Source organism: Pygoscelis adeliae, unplaced genomic scaffold (genome assembly GCF_000699105.1).
Source record: "Pygoscelis adeliae isolate BGI_AS28 unplaced genomic scaffold, ASM69910v1 Scaffold10, whole genome shotgun sequence".
NCBI classification, from domain to species: Eukaryota; Metazoa; Chordata; class Aves; order Sphenisciformes; family Spheniscidae; genus Pygoscelis; species Pygoscelis adeliae.
The window spans coordinates 7,373,865-7,394,371 of record NW_008824053.1 but is presented as its reverse complement, the minus strand read 5'-3'; the positions used below and the strand labels follow the sequence as shown (position 1 = coordinate 7,394,371).

The 20,507-nt window shown below is 36.6% G+C and overlaps 1 protein-coding gene across 1 annotated transcript in view; it reads left to right on the top strand.

Annotated features, from left to right (window-relative positions):
* Positions 1 to 17,926, top strand: part of PRKACB (protein kinase, cAMP-dependent, catalytic, beta) — a 31,259-nt gene extending 13,333 nt beyond the window's left edge. Inside the window, exons 3-10 of the mRNA XM_009333898.1 lie at positions 492 to 620; positions 4,331 to 4,429; positions 5,534 to 5,616; positions 6,155 to 6,281; positions 8,565 to 8,660; positions 10,172 to 10,294; positions 12,408 to 12,572; positions 16,824 to 17,926. Coding sequence (XP_009332173.1) covers positions 492 to 620; positions 4,331 to 4,429; positions 5,534 to 5,616; positions 6,155 to 6,281; positions 8,565 to 8,660; positions 10,172 to 10,294; positions 12,408 to 12,572; positions 16,824 to 16,949 — 948 coding nt within the window. The 3' untranslated portion in view covers positions 16,950 to 17,926. The remainder of the gene's footprint in view (positions 1 to 491; positions 621 to 4,330; positions 4,430 to 5,533; positions 5,617 to 6,154; positions 6,282 to 8,564; positions 8,661 to 10,171; positions 10,295 to 12,407; positions 12,573 to 16,823) is intronic.
* The last annotated feature ends 2,581 nt before the right edge of the window (positions 17,927 to 20,507 follow it).

The window sequence follows — 20,507 nt, the reverse complement described above, 5'->3', positions numbered from 1 at the left end:
TCACCAGCCTCGTTGCCCTTCTCTGGACACGCTCCAGCACCTTGACGTCCTTCTTGTAGTGAGGGGCCCAAAACTCAACACAGTATTCGAGGTGCGGCCTCGCCAGGGCTGAGTACAGGGGCACGATCACTTCCCTACTCCTGCTGGCCACACTATTTCTGATACAGGCCAGGACGCCATTGGCCTTCTTGGCCGCCTGGGCACACTGCCGGCTCACGTTCAGCCGGCTGAACATGTCATCTCTATGGACAAACTATAGAAATGTTGATACAATTCAGTTAAGTCTCTTTCTGTTTTAATGAGTGCAATGTAAAATCTCTTACTAAACTTTGATAGGCATGAAATTATAACAACAGAATAGTTGGCTATAGTTGTCTTTGATAAATGTAATTTTACTCAGTTTTCTTTCATAAATGAATTCAATTCATGCAGTTAAAATGGTCTTTGGGTATTAAATTGTAAATAATGTCATTATATCCTTGTACCTGTAGAATACTGCTGGCCTAGATGATTTTGAGAGGCAAAAAACCCTTGGAACAGGATCATTTGGGAGAGTTATGATGGTGAAACATAAATCCACAGAACAGTATTATGCTATGAAGATACTGGACAAACAGAAGGTTGGTGTAATTTATAGTGGTTTTTGTGATACAAAAGAGTTTGATGTACAAAGATCTGGTAACTGTGGCTAAACTTTGTTGCGCTTACTGTGCTTTTGTGTATCGCACTTGAATACTGGTGATACTTTAAACAGTTGACTTTCTTTTTTTAGCCAGCAGATTCAGTTGTTGGGGTTGTGTAGAATTCTTACAACAGCCAATAACATTAATGGCAGGCTAAAGAGGCTCTAAGTAGTGTCCAAGGCATTAAGAAAATGTTATCAGTTAAATTCTCTGCTTAGCTGTTGTAAGGTGGCCTGTATGTTCTTTGGCAAAAGCAAAATGTAGTGCTGTAGTTAAAATAAATAAATACACCTTTGCAGGGTAGCTCAAAATTCTGGAAGACTCTTTCGATCAGAAATTCTCAAAATATTCATTTGTGAACCATAATTTAACAAATTGTTTGCACAAATAATTTCTTCCCCACTCCTGATCCCATGAGGTATTACTTCTTGTATGCACAATTATGTAATAATCCTGCTGCATCTATAGTAACTGCATAGATAGAACAGTAGTCTCTCTCTCAGGACAGCTGTCACACAATAGACATTTTCTGTGTTGAAGACTTAAGTGCTGTAGTCTGAATCGGTATTGTTACTCCAGCCTCACTTTTTTTAACAGTTTATTACTCTTAGATTAAGTAAGTGGTGTCATTTGATAAAGTTTGAATTTTAAATAAAATAGAATTCCAGAATGCTAAGAAGTATTTTTAGGGAATTTATCAATACAATTAGTTTTTAATGCTTTTGACAAGTTTTTCAGAAGTACATTATTTAGATTAGTCGCTTCTAAGCTCTTCTTACTTTCTAAGACACTATACATAACTTTGCTGCTGTATAACAAAGATCATAGTAAGAAACTATTAATCTGGCAAAGAGAACTTAATCAGCAACTGACAAAATGACAGTCAGCGTTGCCTCATTGTGGACTCGTGCACTTAGGCATTATTACCTTCCTGAGTAATTTTATATAATGGAACTATGGCAGTGACAAAATCAAACCGTTTTCCCTGAGTTGCAGTTCCACTATTCTTTACATGTGATTTGGGGTCCTGGACCTTGAATAATGTGTCATTTAATTAAAGACTGCTTTATAATGGTCAGACAAGAAGAAACTAAAGTAAACTTACCTTTTAGCGTCAATTCTGGCATTTTTTTACTTGGAAAAGCTCAATTTTTTGCATAACAATGGTTTCTGACTTCTATTTTAAAAAAAAATCCAATTAAATTAAAAAAACCTTCCAACATAGTACAACTGAAAGACAGCCCGGACCATTTCCACCCGTGTGAAAATTTACCTCATTATTACCTCAAGTATGGCTGGTGGCATCCTGTTGAGAGCGTTGCTGTAACACGAGGTCTGATGAGCACCCCACTGCTGCACGGAGAGCCCATCGTCAAATTTCAGATCTTCAACTGTTTTTTCTTTGAACGCTTTTTCATGAATGGCTGAGTCCTTGTCATTGGGGCAATATAGGAAATTAGATCTTACTTCAGAAAGCTGCCATAAAAATAGTCTGAGGATTTAAAAAAAAAAAAAAAAAAAAGTTAAACTCATTGCTACCTCTCAGTTGAAAATAAAATGGAAAGCTATAGCTATAAAATTACCTGGTAAAAGCAAAAATTCACATTTTCAATGATTGCACTGGACTTGCAGTAAAAGATTCACAGGATTAAAGATGTTTGCATCCAGGTATCAGTCTTCTATTAGAAAATTAGATTATTTTGTCTATAATCAGAAGTCTGAAGTGTTCCTTTATAAAATACATGCTTTTTCAACTCAACTTAGCATATATTTATGTATTCTATTAGAAATATATTAGTGTTATATTAGTAACTTCTATTAATTGATCAAAAAAAATAGGTGATGGTTTAGGGAGAACACATTTCTATCACTTTGTATATTACAGAAAACATACAGATGTCTGAAATTAGACAATGTGCAGGCTGCCTATAATTTTTCATTTACATTTTACTTGAAACAAGAAAAAGCATATTGTGTGTCCTTTTGTTATCCAATCTTATGCTTGGTTTATCACGATATGAAAAAAAAAAAAGTAATAGATGTTGATGCAGCCAGTAGTTTTGTGTGTAGGGTTGTTATTCCTTTATTTGTCTGCCTTGATTTAGGAAGGCTGTAACATAACATTGCGTGGCTAGTTTCATTACGTAATTGTTTTTGGAAAGAAAATACTGTTAATAAAAGCTCAGACACAAACAAGCTGTTGGACAATCTGCCGTTACGAGGTATCATTTGATCTACAGGAAGCTGTCATTGGACATGCCCTGAGCTTGAGCTTAAGTGTGAGCAAAGCCGTGTTATCTGAGGCCCCAGTTTGATGTTATGAAGTGTTAAACAGCAGCTTCAGCCTGTGGTATTGCTGCCATCACCCTCCGGTATCTAACCAGCAGAAGATGCAGGAAGGGTGGTAAAGCCTTGTCTGGCATTGCAGCGGAATGCTTCACGATACGCACCTAAAACCTTAGCTTCCTTGCTTTGGTGGCCAAGAATTCCAGTGCCATAGGTTTTTAGGGATGAAGGGAACACTTCCCACAAATGAGCTGATTTGAGCAAAATTTTTATTTGGTCCTTAAAGATCCGTGATTCAAGAGATTTAATATTTTTAACTCACTGTTTCTTTTGTATGACATTTATTTCAAATCAGTAGTGTTTTTTTATAGGTACTACCTTTTGCATCTAAAAGTTAAATTTAAACACCGTTTCAGTCAGGATTGGAATATCTTGCTTATCTGTTACTTATAGCAGCTAGATTTGATTTCCGAACATGTAAAAACAGGCTTGTTTTGATCACTCTTGTACATTTTCTCCTTGTTTCCTATTGGGGGGAAAAGGAAAAGTAACTTTACTTGGAAATCATGCCGTTCTCAAAATGAGATATAGATAAATTGTGCAACAGGGATTAAGTAAAATGGAAAGAATCTATTGTGCAATGTTGGGCTTTAACACAAGGAAACCAATTGTTAATTTCTGAGAAAAAGCAATAATCAGAGGTCTGCCACTTGCTGCCTTGTTAGCAGCTTAACAGTGTAATGGATTCCAGGAAGGTAGCATTTAATTTTTTTAATACTTTTCCTAAGCGGTTTGCTAAGCAGAAAAGCAAAACCCATTGAAAGGTCTGGTGGAAGTAACTATTGTTTATAAGAACGGAAATTTTGAATTTGTATTCTCCTTAGTCTTCTCCTCACTAATGTGTGAGCTATATAAAATAAGTCACTTTACTCCTGTTCACACATAACAAAGTTCGTAATTAAATGTCTGACACGATTTCCTGCCTTTCTTAGCAAAGGGTCCAAAGATCAAATGGATTTTATTGAACTGTCATCTTCCTGCGGAAGTATCTCCATTACAAACGCAAGCAATTCTTAAGAAAATGTAAAGAGGTGTTTCCCTTACTGATTTCTATACTCAGCGTGTAGTAAGAAACACTATTCTAGAGTTATCTGCAAACCGTATTGCATGAGTATTACTCTTTAAAATGTCGTTAGACTTTTTAATCCTTTCTCGGCACTGTTATTGTACTAGTAATCCATAAGGTTTTTCATTATCTGTAAAGTTACAAGCTTGCTTTCAACTAATTGTTTTACACTGAAAAATTTATCACCAACTATAAAATGTCATACTTAAACTGAAGATTGTTTTTTCTCTCCTAGGTCGTCAAACTGAAGCAAATAGAACACACACTGAATGAGAAGAGAATATTACAAGCGGTGAACTTTCCTTTCCTTGTAAAACTGGAGTATTCTTTTAAGGTAATCATTATTTTGAAAGAAGTTGTTTGGGTTTCAGGGAAGTGCGTGCTCAAACTTTAGATATTAAAACATTTAACTTTTACAGTAAATAGTTCAAGTATTTTTGTTTTCACAGATGCTTCACTTGGCACTGTTGCCAGGTCTTGAGCAGGAGCTCCTGCACTTGTGCGCACACTTGCATACACCCCAATTCACCAGGTGATGATTGAAAGGATATCTCCAAATAAATAAATAAAAATTAAATTGAATTGAACTCTTAGAGATATCCCTTGTTTTGGAGGGAAGCCGGCTTTTGTACAGCAGGGAGCTTTTAGGCATCATTCTGTCTTTGAGAGAAGCCAAAGGATGTATTTCTGTACCAATATATATTCGTATGGTGGTGTTGGGTTGACGGTTGGACTCGATGATCTTGGAGGTCTCTTCCAACCTTAATGATTCTATGATTCTATGATTCTATGGAATGGTAAATTTGTAATTGTTCTGCAGATTTTTTGTTTGAGATTTATACCTGAGGCAGGTCTTAATGACAATCTTAACCATGAAGGAAAGAACTTTGAGGTTAGCTTCTAATTTCATGACTGTATGTGCTAGTCTGTAAAGAAATTGAGTATTTTCCTAATTTATAGAGTGATATGTGTCCTTTATATATTTCCTTCTTTTTTCTTTTTTCTTTTTTAATACCATTTAAAATGAACAAACATGTTCTACCTTAATCTTTAGTTTTGAGGTTTGGGGCTGGGGCTGTGGGAGACGAGAATACCTCAGGGTGTCAATTCTGAACTTTTAAGAGTGCAAGGACTTGTCTTGCAGCAGGCATCTTACCCTCTCTTCCTTCAGGTCACTTACACACCATTCTGTGTTAGGAACTCATTAATTATCTTTATTCAAATTTACTTTAAAATAGATTTCTTGAGATATATGATGCTCCTTTTATCATGTGTCTGCGCTTTTTTGAGAATTTCTACCTGTGTTAATTCATATTTGTTAAGGTCATTGGATGGCTACAATTTCTCACTTTAATTCTTTAATAGAATGCACTGTAGGTAGGAATTATAGAGACTACAGCATGTCTAATATGTATTTGCATGTGTTTACTTTCTGTAGGACAATTCTAATTTATACATGGTAATGGAGTATGTTCCTGGTGGTGAAATGTTTTCACATCTAAGAAGAATCGGAAGGTTCAGGTAAGAGTATTAATGACATTATTCCTTTAAAAAGGCTTATGTTGCTAATTTGGGAAGAGGGTTTTATAAAATTCGTTAGCATTGAAGAAAACATTCTGAAGGGGTAAGTGTGTTTAATTTACCCCTCTTTCAGTGGACTTAAACTAGTCAGACAATGAAAAACTTGTAATTATTTCTTATTTTTCAGTTAGTTAATGTAGGCATTCGTGATCTATGCACGACAGAATCTTGGAATTCCTATGCATATTGTCACTGAAATTGACGATACTTTCTAAAAGTAAAATTTAAAGTCTAAGCTCTGTATTGTGGGATGCATTCATCTTGATTTGCATGTGTATTTTAGCTGCAAAACTTAAATTAACTTTAGGGAATGAGTGTATCAGTTCTAAAATGTTTGCTGTTTGCTTTTTTTTTTCTTGTTACACAGTAAAAGAACCAGTTAAAAGATACTGCATTTGTCTATCCCAGGCAGTTACATGGTTGTTTCAGTATCTTAGCATAGTATTGGGGTACTTAATATTCTTTTAATTCTTCACAGTGAACCACATGCACGGTTTTATGCAGCTCAGATAGTGCTAACATTTGAGTACCTCCATTCGTTAGACCTCATCTACAGAGATCTAAAGCCTGAAAATCTTTTAATTGATCAGCAAGGATACATCCAGGTATGATATTCTTCATGTATTTAGGGAGTGGAGTCTTGTCTTACAGTGTAGGGTTAAGTAATTCTAGAAAATGTGTTTAGAATAAACGGTCTTAAGCTGGTTGTCATGTTAGCATGTATTCAGGGAGCATTAAAATGCCCCACTGCTTAGTAATGGTTAAAACCATTGGATTGTACTTCCTCTGACTGAAATTAAGTAGGCACAATGGAGCTGTCTGCAGCTGAGTGAGTTGTCAAGATTTCCCTTGGGGTCTGCAGTGAGAAGCAGGTGATTACAGGGCTCTGTTCATCTGACCTATTTTATACGTCTGCCCTAGAACAAGACGAAAAGTGCCCTAAAATGTCTGGTTCTCTGCATTGTCTATGTAAGTAGTTTAGGATAACCAGCTTAGATGTCAACACCAACACTACAGTACTTAATTGCAGTCATATGAATCCCACCCTTGGAGAGTCCTAACCTTCTCAGCCCATCTGGAGTAAGAACTGAGTTGAGATCAGATCAGAATTGCAGTGCTGCAGATGACGACTTTGGTTTTACAACAACCTCTCACGGCACCTCCTCATCTTCCTTTTAGTTCTTATGTTTTTGATCTAAATGGCAAATGGGAAGGTGGTAGATAGCAACAAGCACTCTGCAATGCTTCGCAGTCCTTAAACTATAGAAGCTCTTCTTTCCTCATTGTGTCACCTTTTTGCCATAGCAGAATCTCACAGAAAAATACATAATAAAAATGTTCAAGAGAAGTGGAAAGGATTTGTATCTTCTGTTGTTTATAACTGTAAAATAATTTTGCATGGAGAATAAAATAACACTGTAGGGAGAAGAGAAATACAAGCTCTATTAATGTGGTTGGGGAGCACCATTAATGTAAAGCTATGAACGGCTTACTCCAGAATTGGCGACTCTCTATATGGAACAGTATGTTTTTGTGATGGTGGGCAAACTGCAAATGATAGCGAGTCCAGCAGTCACTCTTCCCATGTGAGCTTGGTTCATTTCTGCTTCTGAACAGAGAGGGGGGGGTGTGTTTATATGTTGGTACTGCAGCTCCAACTAAATTTTGTTTAGAAACTCCATTCCTTTTCTTTTTGAATTTTAAAGCCATTACCGTTTGTCCCCTGTCTGCAGCGTATTCTTTGTACATAGACTGATGGGCATTCACAAACACAGAAATGGTTCTTTGCTGACTGAAGCAGGTCTGCCTAGTCGGCACGTCACCCTCTCTGTTCACTTGCAGCTGTGATTGCTGTTGTTTCTACCAAAAATGAAGCAAAAGCTGCCTTTATAGTTTAGAGTTTGGCTTGTTTAATTGTGACACTAGTGTATCAGAAACAACAGCACAGGTTATTGTATAATTAGCAATGATTATCGTTGTTGTACAGTATGTTTTCTGAGGGAACGGGTTGAAAATGATACCAAGAAGGAGGAAACAAAAGAAACAGATCTCCAAACAAGCATAGGCTTGATAGCTTGAAACTGATCGCAGAATTTCGTATGTAACTCCCTGGCTTCCGTATGTATTCCACAATACGGTCCAGGAAAAATCACAGAGAGGATGATATCGCATACAGAGTTCTGAACACTTACTGCAGAAAACATGACAAGTGGAATGAAGAATTTGTAATGGCCAAGAATTTGCCATTTGTGAATACAGTTACTGCTACGTTTCCCCCCTAGTCCTCAAATAAACAAGCTTGACTCTGGTGATGCTTTCAAAGACATTCAGAATCAGAAGTTACTGGAAGACCTCTTTTATGTTGTCTTATTCCCACACTAATTTTACATATAACCTTTATATACTTCTGCACTAAAATTCTAAATTTACAAGACTGGCGGATCTCTTGACCCTTTTTGTGATTCATTTGTTAACTAAAGGAAAAGATAAATATCTTGTTCATATTCATGTTCTTTAAACTTTCAGCAGTATAAACAGTCTGATGTGAAAAGTATCAAAAAATTATTAATGTAATTGCAGTACATGTGGAAGATTAGTAAGCCATAGTTCCCGCTGATTTTTTAAATTATAAATAGAAGTTTGCGTCAGGGGGAAAAGACGTATTTTGTGTTATTTATTAATTTTATCACAAGAAACCTTCTATCTGTCTGAATTAGAAGTATCAGAAGGAGTGGCTACTAAAGGTACATCTGACTATATGATACTATGTGATTTGAGACAAATTTTTCCTCTGTATAAAATAGCTTTCCAAAATATTTCAGAAGTACTTAATTTTAAATTTTGTTGTAGAAATGCACTTACAGTCAGTTTATTTCTTCTGATGACAGGTCACGGACTTTGGCTTTGCAAAAAGAGTAAAAGGAAGAACTTGGACGTTATGTGGGACTCCAGAATACTTGGCACCTGAAATAATTCTCAGCAAGGTACTTTGTCTTGTTATTCAGCCATGCATTTGATGCAGTTAAAACTTATCACCCAATTACTAAACTCTGAGGGATAAACAATTGCTGATACTTCCAAAAATCAAATCTTGACTAATCAACTCTTTAAGAATTACACAAAATGCAGTTGTTGCATTGTAAGTATTTTTTAGTATGCTAAAACCTACTCCAAAGCTACTTACTTACTCAGATTTTCTCATAACCGTACAGAACTTTCTACATATGCTTGCCATGTAACTTGTGAAGGGGGAAAAATGGATTTAAAGAATCTGTAATCAGGTTATTTAACTAGCATCCTTATCAGAACAGTAGATCTGAGTGATTACGTTCTGAAGTGTTAACAGACTAGAACAGGAGCTCCAGAGGTAACAAGAACTGCATGTTGGATGAATCAGTAGTCATTAAATAACTAGTTGCAGAGTGTTTCAGGTTTAAGGCACTTTACATGAAATCAAACATGACAAACCACTGGCTTTACACATAAAGTACATGCAGTCTAAGCTTGATCAGTTTGTGTCTAGTACTTGCACTAACTGTTTGAACATAGAAGAAATATTATTTATCATATAGCTGTTCAACTGTAGCCCTTCATGTTTTGCAAAGGAAAAATATCTTTATAGTTTATGAAACTGCTTATGATATAAACAATCATAATGCATAACGTTAAGTTATGCACTTAATAGGTGGTTTAATTAAATACCCTTTGCAGGTCTTTAAAAGTAAACCAAAAATACTTTTATTTGGGGAGAAAATGTTCATTATTTGCAGCTTTGTGCCCCTATGCAGCTAAAGCAGCAGAAGAAATTGCAATGTGTTGGCTACAAGTTCTCCATAGTAGATTTTTCAGGAAGGACTGAGTCTTAGACCTGAGCTTTGTAAAAGATCTCAGAGAACGCATATAAAATGGATGGGGTTGGTGGGGTTTTCTGTCTTTTTAAATATTAAATAGGATTTACTAATGATTTTATGTTCAGGCTTTAAAGACCAGATCATAAATGACTCTAACAGTTAATTAACTAAAGGTTTAAGCTCTTGTAGCTAGTTTAGTAAATATGAAAATGAGTGTTCTGAAATGCAGATAATCAAGCAAAAAGGCGATGGTATACGATATAGGAAGTGTTGTTATATTTAATGAACTTTCCCTAAGCTTTGAAAGAAGTTTCAATCATTCTGTAACAAGAGTATTTTGATTTTAAATAACTAACTAAATAAACTGTGCCCATTTCTGCCACTTAGGGAGTCTTGTCACATCAGTGTAAAGACATCACTGAAACTCAGCACAGGAATGTGTGCAAAATGTTTCGCTGTCATCACTCTATTAGGTTTTAAGGATATTGCTGTTGGAATCTGTGAGCTTCAGTTTGGTTTGAACTAGGTTGTAAGTTCTGTATTAAACAAGCAATAATGCATTGGCTTTCTCTGTATTCCATAGATATATATTGAAAATCTTAAACTATGTTAGAAATGTACTAACAGTGTGGTATTTTATCCAGGGTTACAACAAGGCAGTGGATTGGTGGGCATTAGGAGTGTTAATCTATGAAATGGCAGCTGGATATCCCCCGTTCTTTGCAGATCAGCCCATTCAAATTTATGAGAAGATTGTGTCTGGCAAGGTGAGTGAAGGCTCTGTGTATTTTCGCAAATGCAGTAGTTTGTCTTTGCAGAACCTGTTTTTTGTCTCGAGTAGATGCAGGATTTACTGGCTACTAGACAGTGAGCAATTTGGAAAGAATATGGGAGAAGTTCGTAATGTATACTTCTTAAGTACAGACGTTGTTTCAGTAATATTAAAAATCAAAGTTCTAAAAATCTGTTCCCTGCCTTCAGATTTAAAATGCAAGTTACTAAATTTACAGACATTGTGGTATTATGTCCTTTTATGCTTGGATAAAAATGATCCAACAACTATTAACAATTGTTTAGCTGTATGCTTAATTTGCCTAGCTATTTTGTTTTCTAGAAAACATTTTTGCAGCTTTTGAGAAGCTCTAAAGAGTTTCCATAATTCATAGTAGGTTTCTTTACTCCTGCCATCCTGTAGTTCAAGACACGTCTAATGTTCTGTTCAGCTTCCATTGTTATATGCAATTTTTATAAAGTGTTTCTGACTTTTCCCTTTTATTTGTCATGAATATCTCTTAGTGTGCCAGATAGCACGAAAATGTGATCATTCTGTTGTTTCTCCTGCCAGCCAGTGTTGTCTCTTCATGTTTCTTTGTGCTCGCTTGATTTATTACGGTTCTTTTCTTCCTTGTCCCTACATAAACACATGCTGTGCTGCACCTCATGTACTTCTGTAATTCTAATCAAGGGAAGTGCCTCGGCAGGCCCTGTGCTACACTGCAGTGAGATTGATTCCTGTCTAGTACCTTACTTAAATCAAGAAGGTGGTGGCTCTTTGAAAGGCTGTAATACTGTGACCCTTCAGCTGTCTCCATGAATATATGGGAATTCATTTACGAAGATACGTTTTTGAAGAAATATTTATCTTCTAAACTAAAAAAAATGGGGCATTTTTTGCAGTTGTATCTCATTTGCTTGACGTTTGTACTGTTGATCATCCACCTTTTTTACTGAGTTCGTGGATGGATGGTTGCAGAAACAGCACTGGACTTGAACTCTGCAAACTCTTTAACATTCAGTTCTCAGCTAGCAGTACGTTTTCTTTATAACCTTAAGTCTTTCATTTAATCTGCCTCATGCACTTAGTTCTCTACTTAAAAAATGGCGTTAATATTTCCTTACTTCTCAGCTGTCTAGGTATTACATTCATTAAAACCTGTGAATTTCTCACGTACTACAATAGAGCCATATTGACAGGTAAACTGAAGCAGTATCCTTGATTATCAGACCTCTTGATTTCGCAACATGTTTTTATGTTAAGTAATTCCATGTTCTGCATTTACATCATAACTGATCAGCTGAATGTAGGGCATCAAAGCTGAGACTGTGGGCATGAGAAATACAACTTTCTGCTTGTTGTTTTCCCCTTTCTATTCTCTTCCATCTCAGATGGTGCCAGTAGATTTTTTGCTAGTAAACCCCTGTGTAATTACATCCCATAAATCATCTTCAAATACATTTCTTAGCCAGGTTTGAATTAAATGTATTGGCAAGTCACTCGTGTGCTATCTTCAAATAGTGCTGTGTTATTTATGTAAGACTTTTGATGTTGGTGTATTTAGTTATCAGAAATGGATTACAGTACAGCATAAAGTTCCAGATTGAATTTTCATATATGATTGCTGAATGTTCAGTTATTTCAGAGCATATCTATATATTTATATGCTGTATATATGCTATACTATACTATATCTCCTGGGTGCATGTGTGAATGTATAATATAGAATATAATATATAATATAAAAATTTGTTCCTAGAAAATAGTTGAGAATGCCTTGAGGTGATGATGTGTTAGTGAGACACCAAGTTAAATTTAGCTTTTTTATCATTATTACATTAATGTTTTTCTTCAACTAAATCAGATCTAGAAACTTTCAGTTCAAAAAATGGTAGAGGCACAAGGTAGTACTATTGCTAAAGGCTCTGAGAAACAAATACATGTGCAACAATAATCATCTCTTTTCATGCATTCCTACTTGATTTGTTTTTAGAGGAAGAGTAGAAAATGGCCCCAATGTTTCCTTTTGTGTGAACGTTGTTTTACGTCACAGGGAAGAATCAAATTTGTGTATTGTTTTTAATGTTGTGGATGTATATTTTTAGGTAAGGTTCCCATCACACTTCAGTTCAGACCTAAAGGATCTTCTAAGAAATTTACTCCAGGTAGATTTGACCAAACGATATGGAAATCTCAAGAATGGTGTAAATGACATAAAGAATCACAAGTGGTTTGCAACTACAGATTGGATTGCCATTTATCAGAGAAAGGTAAGACGCTTCCTGATCAAAACTGTTACGGGTCTTTAAGGGGTTGAAGTAAAATTTCTAATTATTTTGCTTCTTTTTGCTTTCCTAAATCTGTCACTTTTAATTAAACTAAGAAAAGGTGAAAGTAGTTTTATCTTTAACACTCTGAAGAGTTTATATTGATTGAATTATGTTTGGTTTTGTTGGCATTTTATCCTGGACCTCTGTGTACATTCATGTTCTCTTAACACGTGTTGTGCTTTAGTCTATTTCTGGAATATCTCAGAATGAGCCATCTCCTGCCTCTCTCGCTTTTTATTTAACCCCTGCTATAGTGGCATCTATAAATACTCCTCCACAGCAGAGAGGAATCTGTTTTCCTTTCCAGCTAGTTCTTAGCAGTCAGACTGTGCTTCAGTGTGGAGGAGCTCTAGCCAAAGCGAGAGCTTTTCTTTTTCTGCTAAAGAAGTATGCTCCCTCCTTCTTGCTCTTGCTTTATCTGTGACTGGGACAGGGTCAGGTGCAGAGAGTGTCTGTTCGGTCTTCAGTGTCTACTGAGGAGTTTTTGCCTTCTGACACTACACTTTAATTGACTGCAGTTCCAGAAGCTGCAGTAATGAAGAGAGCCCTGCTGAATGCTGTTTTCCAGGATTTTTTAGAATGGTTTTCTAGCCCTGCCTGACCAGCATGACTTGCAATGTGGTTTTTAGACAGTCCATGTCTGGTTTGCACTATGAACTTCAGACTTGCATAAGAATGAAAGCAACAGAGAGAATTGAGAATATGTTCGGAGCAGGAGCAGCCATTAACATACCGGTTTGAGAGGAGCACATTAGTGGCTGCCAGGATGAATGACGCAGAGCTGGGACAGGAAACTGGGGAAAGGGATGAGGATGATGACAGTTCAGTCTAGGTTTGTCTTCCAGTAGCTCCAAAGCTCCCTCTCCCCTTCAAAGTAGAGTCAAAGTTAAATATCTGTGGATTAGTGAGTTATGAAAAACAGATTCCTAAGAAATTATTTGTTCTCTTAAGTACAACCTCTGAATTCTTGGTTTTTCAATAGACATCAATAAAAGACTAAAATAACTTCTTTGGTGTTGTCCCAGAAGACTCAGATGGGGAAATAATTTTGTGTCTAGATATTGGTAAAAAGGTTGGAGTCAAGTGATAACATTTCAAGGAATTGGTTTACATTGCTGAAGTGCTAATAGCGTTGGTTATAGAGGCATGAACTTGCTGCTATAACAGCAGTATTTTAAAGGCCAAACGTAAACAGTAACAATAGTTTCTAAAAAGAAACTGGTTGTTTGGCTACACAAACTGACGGTACAGTTGTTGTAGTATTCACTGATGTATTAATTACTAGAAGACAGGGTACAATTAACACGTCTTGTATTCTTTCTATGAAGTATAGATGTTTTAAGAGAAGGTTCCCCATTGGAGAATTATAATTATCTGTTCTTTGCTTTCTTAATGCCTGTTTACAAGGCAGTTTTATATGCACTGAGTTTCATTCCCCAGTATGCCATCTGGGGACACCCAGGCCCCATAATATTAAATCAGATGTTTTAATAGTGTGCTAAATGTTCTTAGCATTGCTAGTGCACTGCTGTAGAGAATTACTTTCACAGAAACAAGAAATATTTTAAAACGTGAATTAGTAGTACAGTCAGAATAGCTATTACTAATTTTAAAGGATTGCGAAAACTGATGCTGGATAAGTTTGAAGCTTCTAAGTAGAAGGAATAACTACTGTAACACTAAGGGTCTGAAACAACAGCATGGATTGTAATATCATTTAAGCAGTCATAGAAATACAGCAATAAACTTCAGGTTTATACCAGCTTTTCACAGTGGCTGTTACCTCAGCGTGTATTTTCCTGAATAAACGTAATGTTCCTTGGCAGCTAATGTAATGTGAATGATTTGGTATGCTACAGTAATAAGTGAACCAGCCAACTACTTAATATTTCAGATAAGATCAAATCTTGTTTTCTTTGTGTGTTTGTGTAGCTGTTTATTAAAACGCTGCTTGATAATATGGTCGTACTTAGGGCCAAACAGGTATTTCTACTATAAACCAATGTTACCTCCTGCAATCTCTTTTTAGCGATTTCCTTAGCAAAGATAATAGGAAAAAGTCTGAGGCATCTCATTTGAACATGTTCTAAAATTCCAGCAGTAAATAAGATATTTCTTGTGCTCTGAGCTTTGTAGTAAGGAAGTAATTGAAAATCCATTTGAGAAGACACAGAAACAGAATTCAGATACTGGCAAACGTGTGGCTTTGTAGGCTAGGTATGTGCCCAGACTGTGTATTCTCTCAGGATAAATCACCTAAACACATATATTGTTTTAGGAACAAAAGGATACACACGTGACAGGTGTAGCACAGGCTATAAATGCAGAAAGTTAGTGTTATTTCTTGGGGGTGTATAGTGTTATCACTCAAAGTCAGCAGAGTTTAATTTGTATTAGTCTGTGCTGTACCTCTTTAATTTACTGATTTCCACACACCACACACACCCCCGCCATCAGTAATGTACCCGGGGCACTGAGCAGTTCCGTGGTTGCACGGTGTGATCTGATCGCCTGCCTCAGCTGGAGCCATGCCTGCCCTGCTTAGCTGTCTCCCCACCGTGCTGCCTCTGGCACACATACTCCTTGGGATGTCCCGGAGAGAGATACTTCTCTGATTACTTTGCGTTTCCAGGTTTAAATTTGCGTCATCTCAATAATTTTGCTATAATTTTGCTTACCATAAAGGTGGATAAATCAGGCACCTGTCAAATGAAGAAGAGGAATGCGGTAGTGATAATCATGCCTCCAACTCCACTTTGTCCTAGACGTGTTTCAGTAGAGTATCTCTCCTTCTCCCTGGTCTTCCATTCTCTCTGGTCCCTTCCTTACCATCCATCCTTCATCATTGCCTCCCATCAACTCCAAACCCTGCTTATTCCTTCTTTCAGCATGCAGTTGATTCTAAAATTTAGGTTATTTTTAAAAGTTATTAAGCTTAATTTTGAACTTTATGAGGTGTGACAGACTAGAAGGATTAAGATTTGAATTAATATTAGCTAAGTGAAGGTGGAATTTAGTAGTCTGTTCCCTAACATAGCATTTCAGTGTCTGCAAGTTGGGAACAACTCCTTTATTTTTTTCTTTTTTTCTTTTTTTTTTTTTTTCCCCCTGACTGTGTAGGGACAGCGTGAGCTGTTAGCCAGTAAAAATGCAGGTATGTCCCTGTGCAGACCCCTATCTTCATTTAAGGTTGTCATTAGTTTAACTTCCCAGATGAGTAGAGGCTGAAGTGCACTAATTGGGACAGAAAGATTGAGACTGTTAAGTTGTAGCCAGACCCAAGGATTTTATTTTTTAAGGCCAACCTCAAAAAGCTGCAGGCTCCCTCAACTTTAAGAAGCAGCCGTTAAGAGGGTCCTGGAAAACAACTAGATGACCTTTAGAGGTCCCTTCCAACCCAAACTATTCCATGACTGGTTCCAATACCTGAGTGTGAATGGCTTACTGCCGTACAGTTGACATGAGATGCACTGAATCTCAGGGCTAATCGAGTATATATGTGGATTGGAGACATATCCCCCCTCTGCAAACCAGAAGGGGTTTTCCATCATTAATTAGGGCTGCACTGGCTTTTCTGTACAACCTTTTAGTGACCCCTTCAAGTCCTTGCTTGTCTCTCAGTTGTTGGCCTAGTTTTGAGAAGGCTTTTGCTTCTCACTTAAAGTTAGGTCCTAGGAAGAACTTTGTAGGAGATGCAGAACAAATTGTTTTAAACTTGTATTAGGTTAGGTTTTATTTGGAAATAGAGGATTGTGGGTAAGTAGGAGGAGAGGGGTTCCAAACAGCCCTGAGATTTTTAAGTAGCATTGATGGCAGTCAAACTACTTCTCCGCTTCCGCCGTGACCGTGTGACTATCCCATGCAGCCCTCGCTGCGCTGGGAGCCACGCCACGCAGCTGATGAGCTGAGAGCAGGGTCTGCTCTGCAAGAAGAGGCTAAACTTTGTTTTGAAGTGGAAGTAATTTTGTATTGATGTTTGTCTGTGAGATGTTAGTCTTTTTCAACTTACGTTCATACCTCTAGGTCTGCATCTTCCTAGGCTGTTTAAGCTGGTTCACTGTAATATCTGGTTTCTTGGCAGGATTTGAGGAGTAATGGGAATATTGTTGTGCTTGTTATCACAGTGTTAAATCTAAAGGTATTAGGCCGATAACATTTCATGTGCTTCCCCCCACCCCCCCCCAAATACAGGTAGAAGCTCCGTTCATACCAAAGTGCAGAGGCCCTGGAGATACCAGCAACTTTGATGACTATGAAGAAGAAGATATTCGTGCGTCTCTAACAGAAAAATGTGCAAAAGAATTTGCTGATTTTTAGTAGGAGTAAGAGGACAAGATGACATCAGGGCTCACATTGGGATCTTTGCACTCTGTTAACAGATGAGGTGGAGCTGAGACCATCATATGTCAAAACAGTTACCTAGTTACTTCATTCCACAAAGCTGACTGAGGTCTTTATTGCCATCTTCCATGTGTGCAGTTTGCACCAACCCTTCTAACTAGGCACAATTAAGCAAGCACTGTTTGTGCAGTAACACAGAATAATAGACCACTTTCCTACTTAACTTTGGTTTCTGTCGTTCTTTGTTTCTGTGTATTGTTCATTTTCCCCCTTTAAAATGAAGTAGTTTTTTACCCCAGAATGCTCCATTTTATTTTGAATAATGTATTATTTGTGTGAGTGAAATGGAAGGTGTTGCGGCTAGTGTGATTTAGACTGAAGTGAAAGATAAATGTTGCTTCTAGTCTGTGCCAGCCAATAATTCTTGTCTGTCTTGTGTCTGATGCTACAATTTATAATAATTTTTTAGTAGCTCAGACTAAACCTAGCCAACATTTCTAGCATTTTTGAAGGTAGTATTTATCGCCATATAAATGTCTGCTAAATTAACTTAAAAACATTTCTTCCTGGAGACTGACCAAAATTCAGTAGAATCAATTGGATGGCTTAAGTAGGGGACAGTAGCTAGACCCCGTGCCTTGGTTTTCTACATCCCTGCAGTTTTCGTCACTGCCTCCTTCCTTTGTATTTCCCACCTAGGCAGTAGGTAAATTGCCATAACCAGACTGTACCATGGGAAGCTTACAGTCTCGTGAGAGGGAGTAATTCCACCTGGTCTGGATTTTGGACCATATTTAACCAAGTCAACTTACCAGCATTTCAGTTGGCAGGTATGAAATGGCTTTTTTAAGAACATGAACCCTAAACTCTTAAAGGAAGTTTTGGTCAGTATTGTAGAGAAAGAATATGATTCATTTTGATTCACATTTTCTCTCTCTTTTTTTTTTTTTTTTTTTTTTTTTTTTTTTTTTTTTTTTTTTTTTTTTTTTTTTTTTTTAAAAGCCGATGTTTGGGCTCCCAAAGTATTCCTTGTTTTGAGCCTTTTTTGATTAAAAAAGGCATCCATTAAAATAAAAACCACCGCACCACAAAAAGCAAAATGCGCTCTGCCATTAGCTATGAAAAACAAATGGTTTAGCAAATGCGAAATAATGTTTTAGATGCATCGCTGGATGAACACGGTTATTTTTTGTTAGCTGTTAAGAATAAGAGGTTATTGCCAAGTTTTTATTCTGGTATACTATATTAGTAAACTGCGGATGGAGTACTGCTACAATCATTTTCTTTTTAATTACAGCACTTCATTCACGAAGAAAAGAGACAAAGTTTAAAAACTGCAACAGCTGGGTTTATTTTAGTTGCATTGTGTCTTCATTTCTAACCTACTTCCTTCCAATCAAACAGAATGTATGGTCACACAGATATAAGTATTTGGGCTTAATTATGTTTTGTATACTCTCACCAACTGACTTAAAAGGTATTGCTACCATGTGCTAGCTTTGGGCACTTTTACACATTTATTTCAATGTTAATAATCAGTGGCTCAGCACTTTTTGGGGGGTTGCTTTTAAACTTATTCGTAGTAGTTTTTATTTGTACACTTGATTCTGGCTGTCTCAGTGACCTGTCTTAAAACGGCACATCTAAACAGTTTAAACCAGACTCATATTTTATGGTAAATTTACATGCATACAAGGATGAATTGTTTTTAAAAAAAAAAAAAGAGCTATATTGATACATAGCCATTGTATTTGTTTGAATGTCGGTGCAAATAAACCGCTGGCATTCCTTCCTTTTAATCTGTATGACACTCCTTTAAGAAAAGCCTTTGTAGACGTTTTACAAAAGAGTATGAAAGGTACCATTCAACATTCTGTGTGTTTAGGTTGTTGAGCATTTTTGCACAACGTCGTTAGGAGGCTGACACTGAATGCAGTCTTTGTCCACCCATATTTACATATGTGCAAGAAAAGTATAAGATACTTTGCTGTAGCAAATTTTATGTAACAAAGATATATCGTCACATTAATAAATTTAAAGAAATCCTTTGTATGAAAATGTTAAAATCTTTTGTATTTCATTTAGACCAAGGACATGCTGCTGTATGCTAGCTGTATGCGATAAATTCTACAGTAACTTTGTTGTCGTTTATGAACTTTAAAAGATTTTAATAAATGTTGGAGATCACAATTTGATTCTGTTATGATTTTAATTTTTAATCATTACATTTATAATTCTAGTAAGGTTCGGAGATTTTTCTGTTTTGTAAAATACTGTAATCATTCATCTTGCGTGTACAATAAGACAAAAGTCTAGGAAATTGGTTCTGACGTGTCTGTCTGATATCCAGATTAAATTCTACGTGGGCATAAGTGGAAAAGTCATCTTAATGCCATGATACTATGCTATTTTTTAATTTTATGAAAATCCTGTTAGAAAGTAAAATACTTTTCCAATATGGCATAATAGACTTCAGTATGGAAATGAGATTCTATTTTGGAAAAGGAGGGGAAGTGTGCAATTTCCAAGGCATTAGTGAGTACATTTGACAATGTGAGTATTATACAACCCTCTCATTTAAACACAGTCATAAAATATAACTACAGAATATTATGTTACCTGTATTTAATTTGAAAAATCCTTTTCACGATATGGAAAAATTGTATATCTATGACAGTAGAAGCTTGTTAATTTTACACATTTGAGGAATTAAGTGTTGAACTATATGGTATATTTTAATTGTACTCTAGTTGTATGTAACTTTCATTTCCAACATAAAGGATTGTATCTCATTAAGTAAATTGCTTTTTTATTATCTTGTCAGTTGCATTAAAACCCTTATTTTTAAATCCTTTAAAGTATTTTACTAATTTTTGCAAATAATTAGATGTTTTTAAGTGCTGCAATAGTGTGCAATATAGTAAACATTTATATACAGAAGTGCAAATTAAATTATGTACAACACTTGCGCTGCTTCTTTGTGAATCAGAATGTTGTGTGATGAGAGTCGTTGCATCTCCCCACACGCTGCAAACAGGGCTTGAAAGCAAGAGGAAGAGGTTATGAAACATACTGCACACGTTAGTTGGGACCCATTAAGCTCTACACTACCTAGGGTGTTTGGAGAAGGTGGTGTGGAGAACACTGAAGGCACTATGAGAAGTCAGTGAGTTGACTTCTTAGACAATCAAAGGCAAGCGAGGTGGTCATTAGCTGCAATATTGTTTGTCTTCGTGTTTTCACATTCAGACTCGATGCTTTTTATTAAAGATAATTGCCTGTTTTTAAGCTCTCTGCAGATCCCGCTGTACAAACTGTGTGCTGTGTCTCATTGTGCTGTGAAACAACTGATAGAAGTAAAGCCTGTTCATGGTCTTGGCGTTGTCTGTCTTGAGGCTTTTTCTGCAAGTGGTGTTCGGAGAGGCTCTGGTACCTGCTGTCTCTAATGCCGCTCCTCCTCTTCCCGCTTTCTGAGCAGAGCTTCGGCCTCTTTGCCTCTGCTGCTCTACGCCTACTGACTGTGGGTTTGTGGTG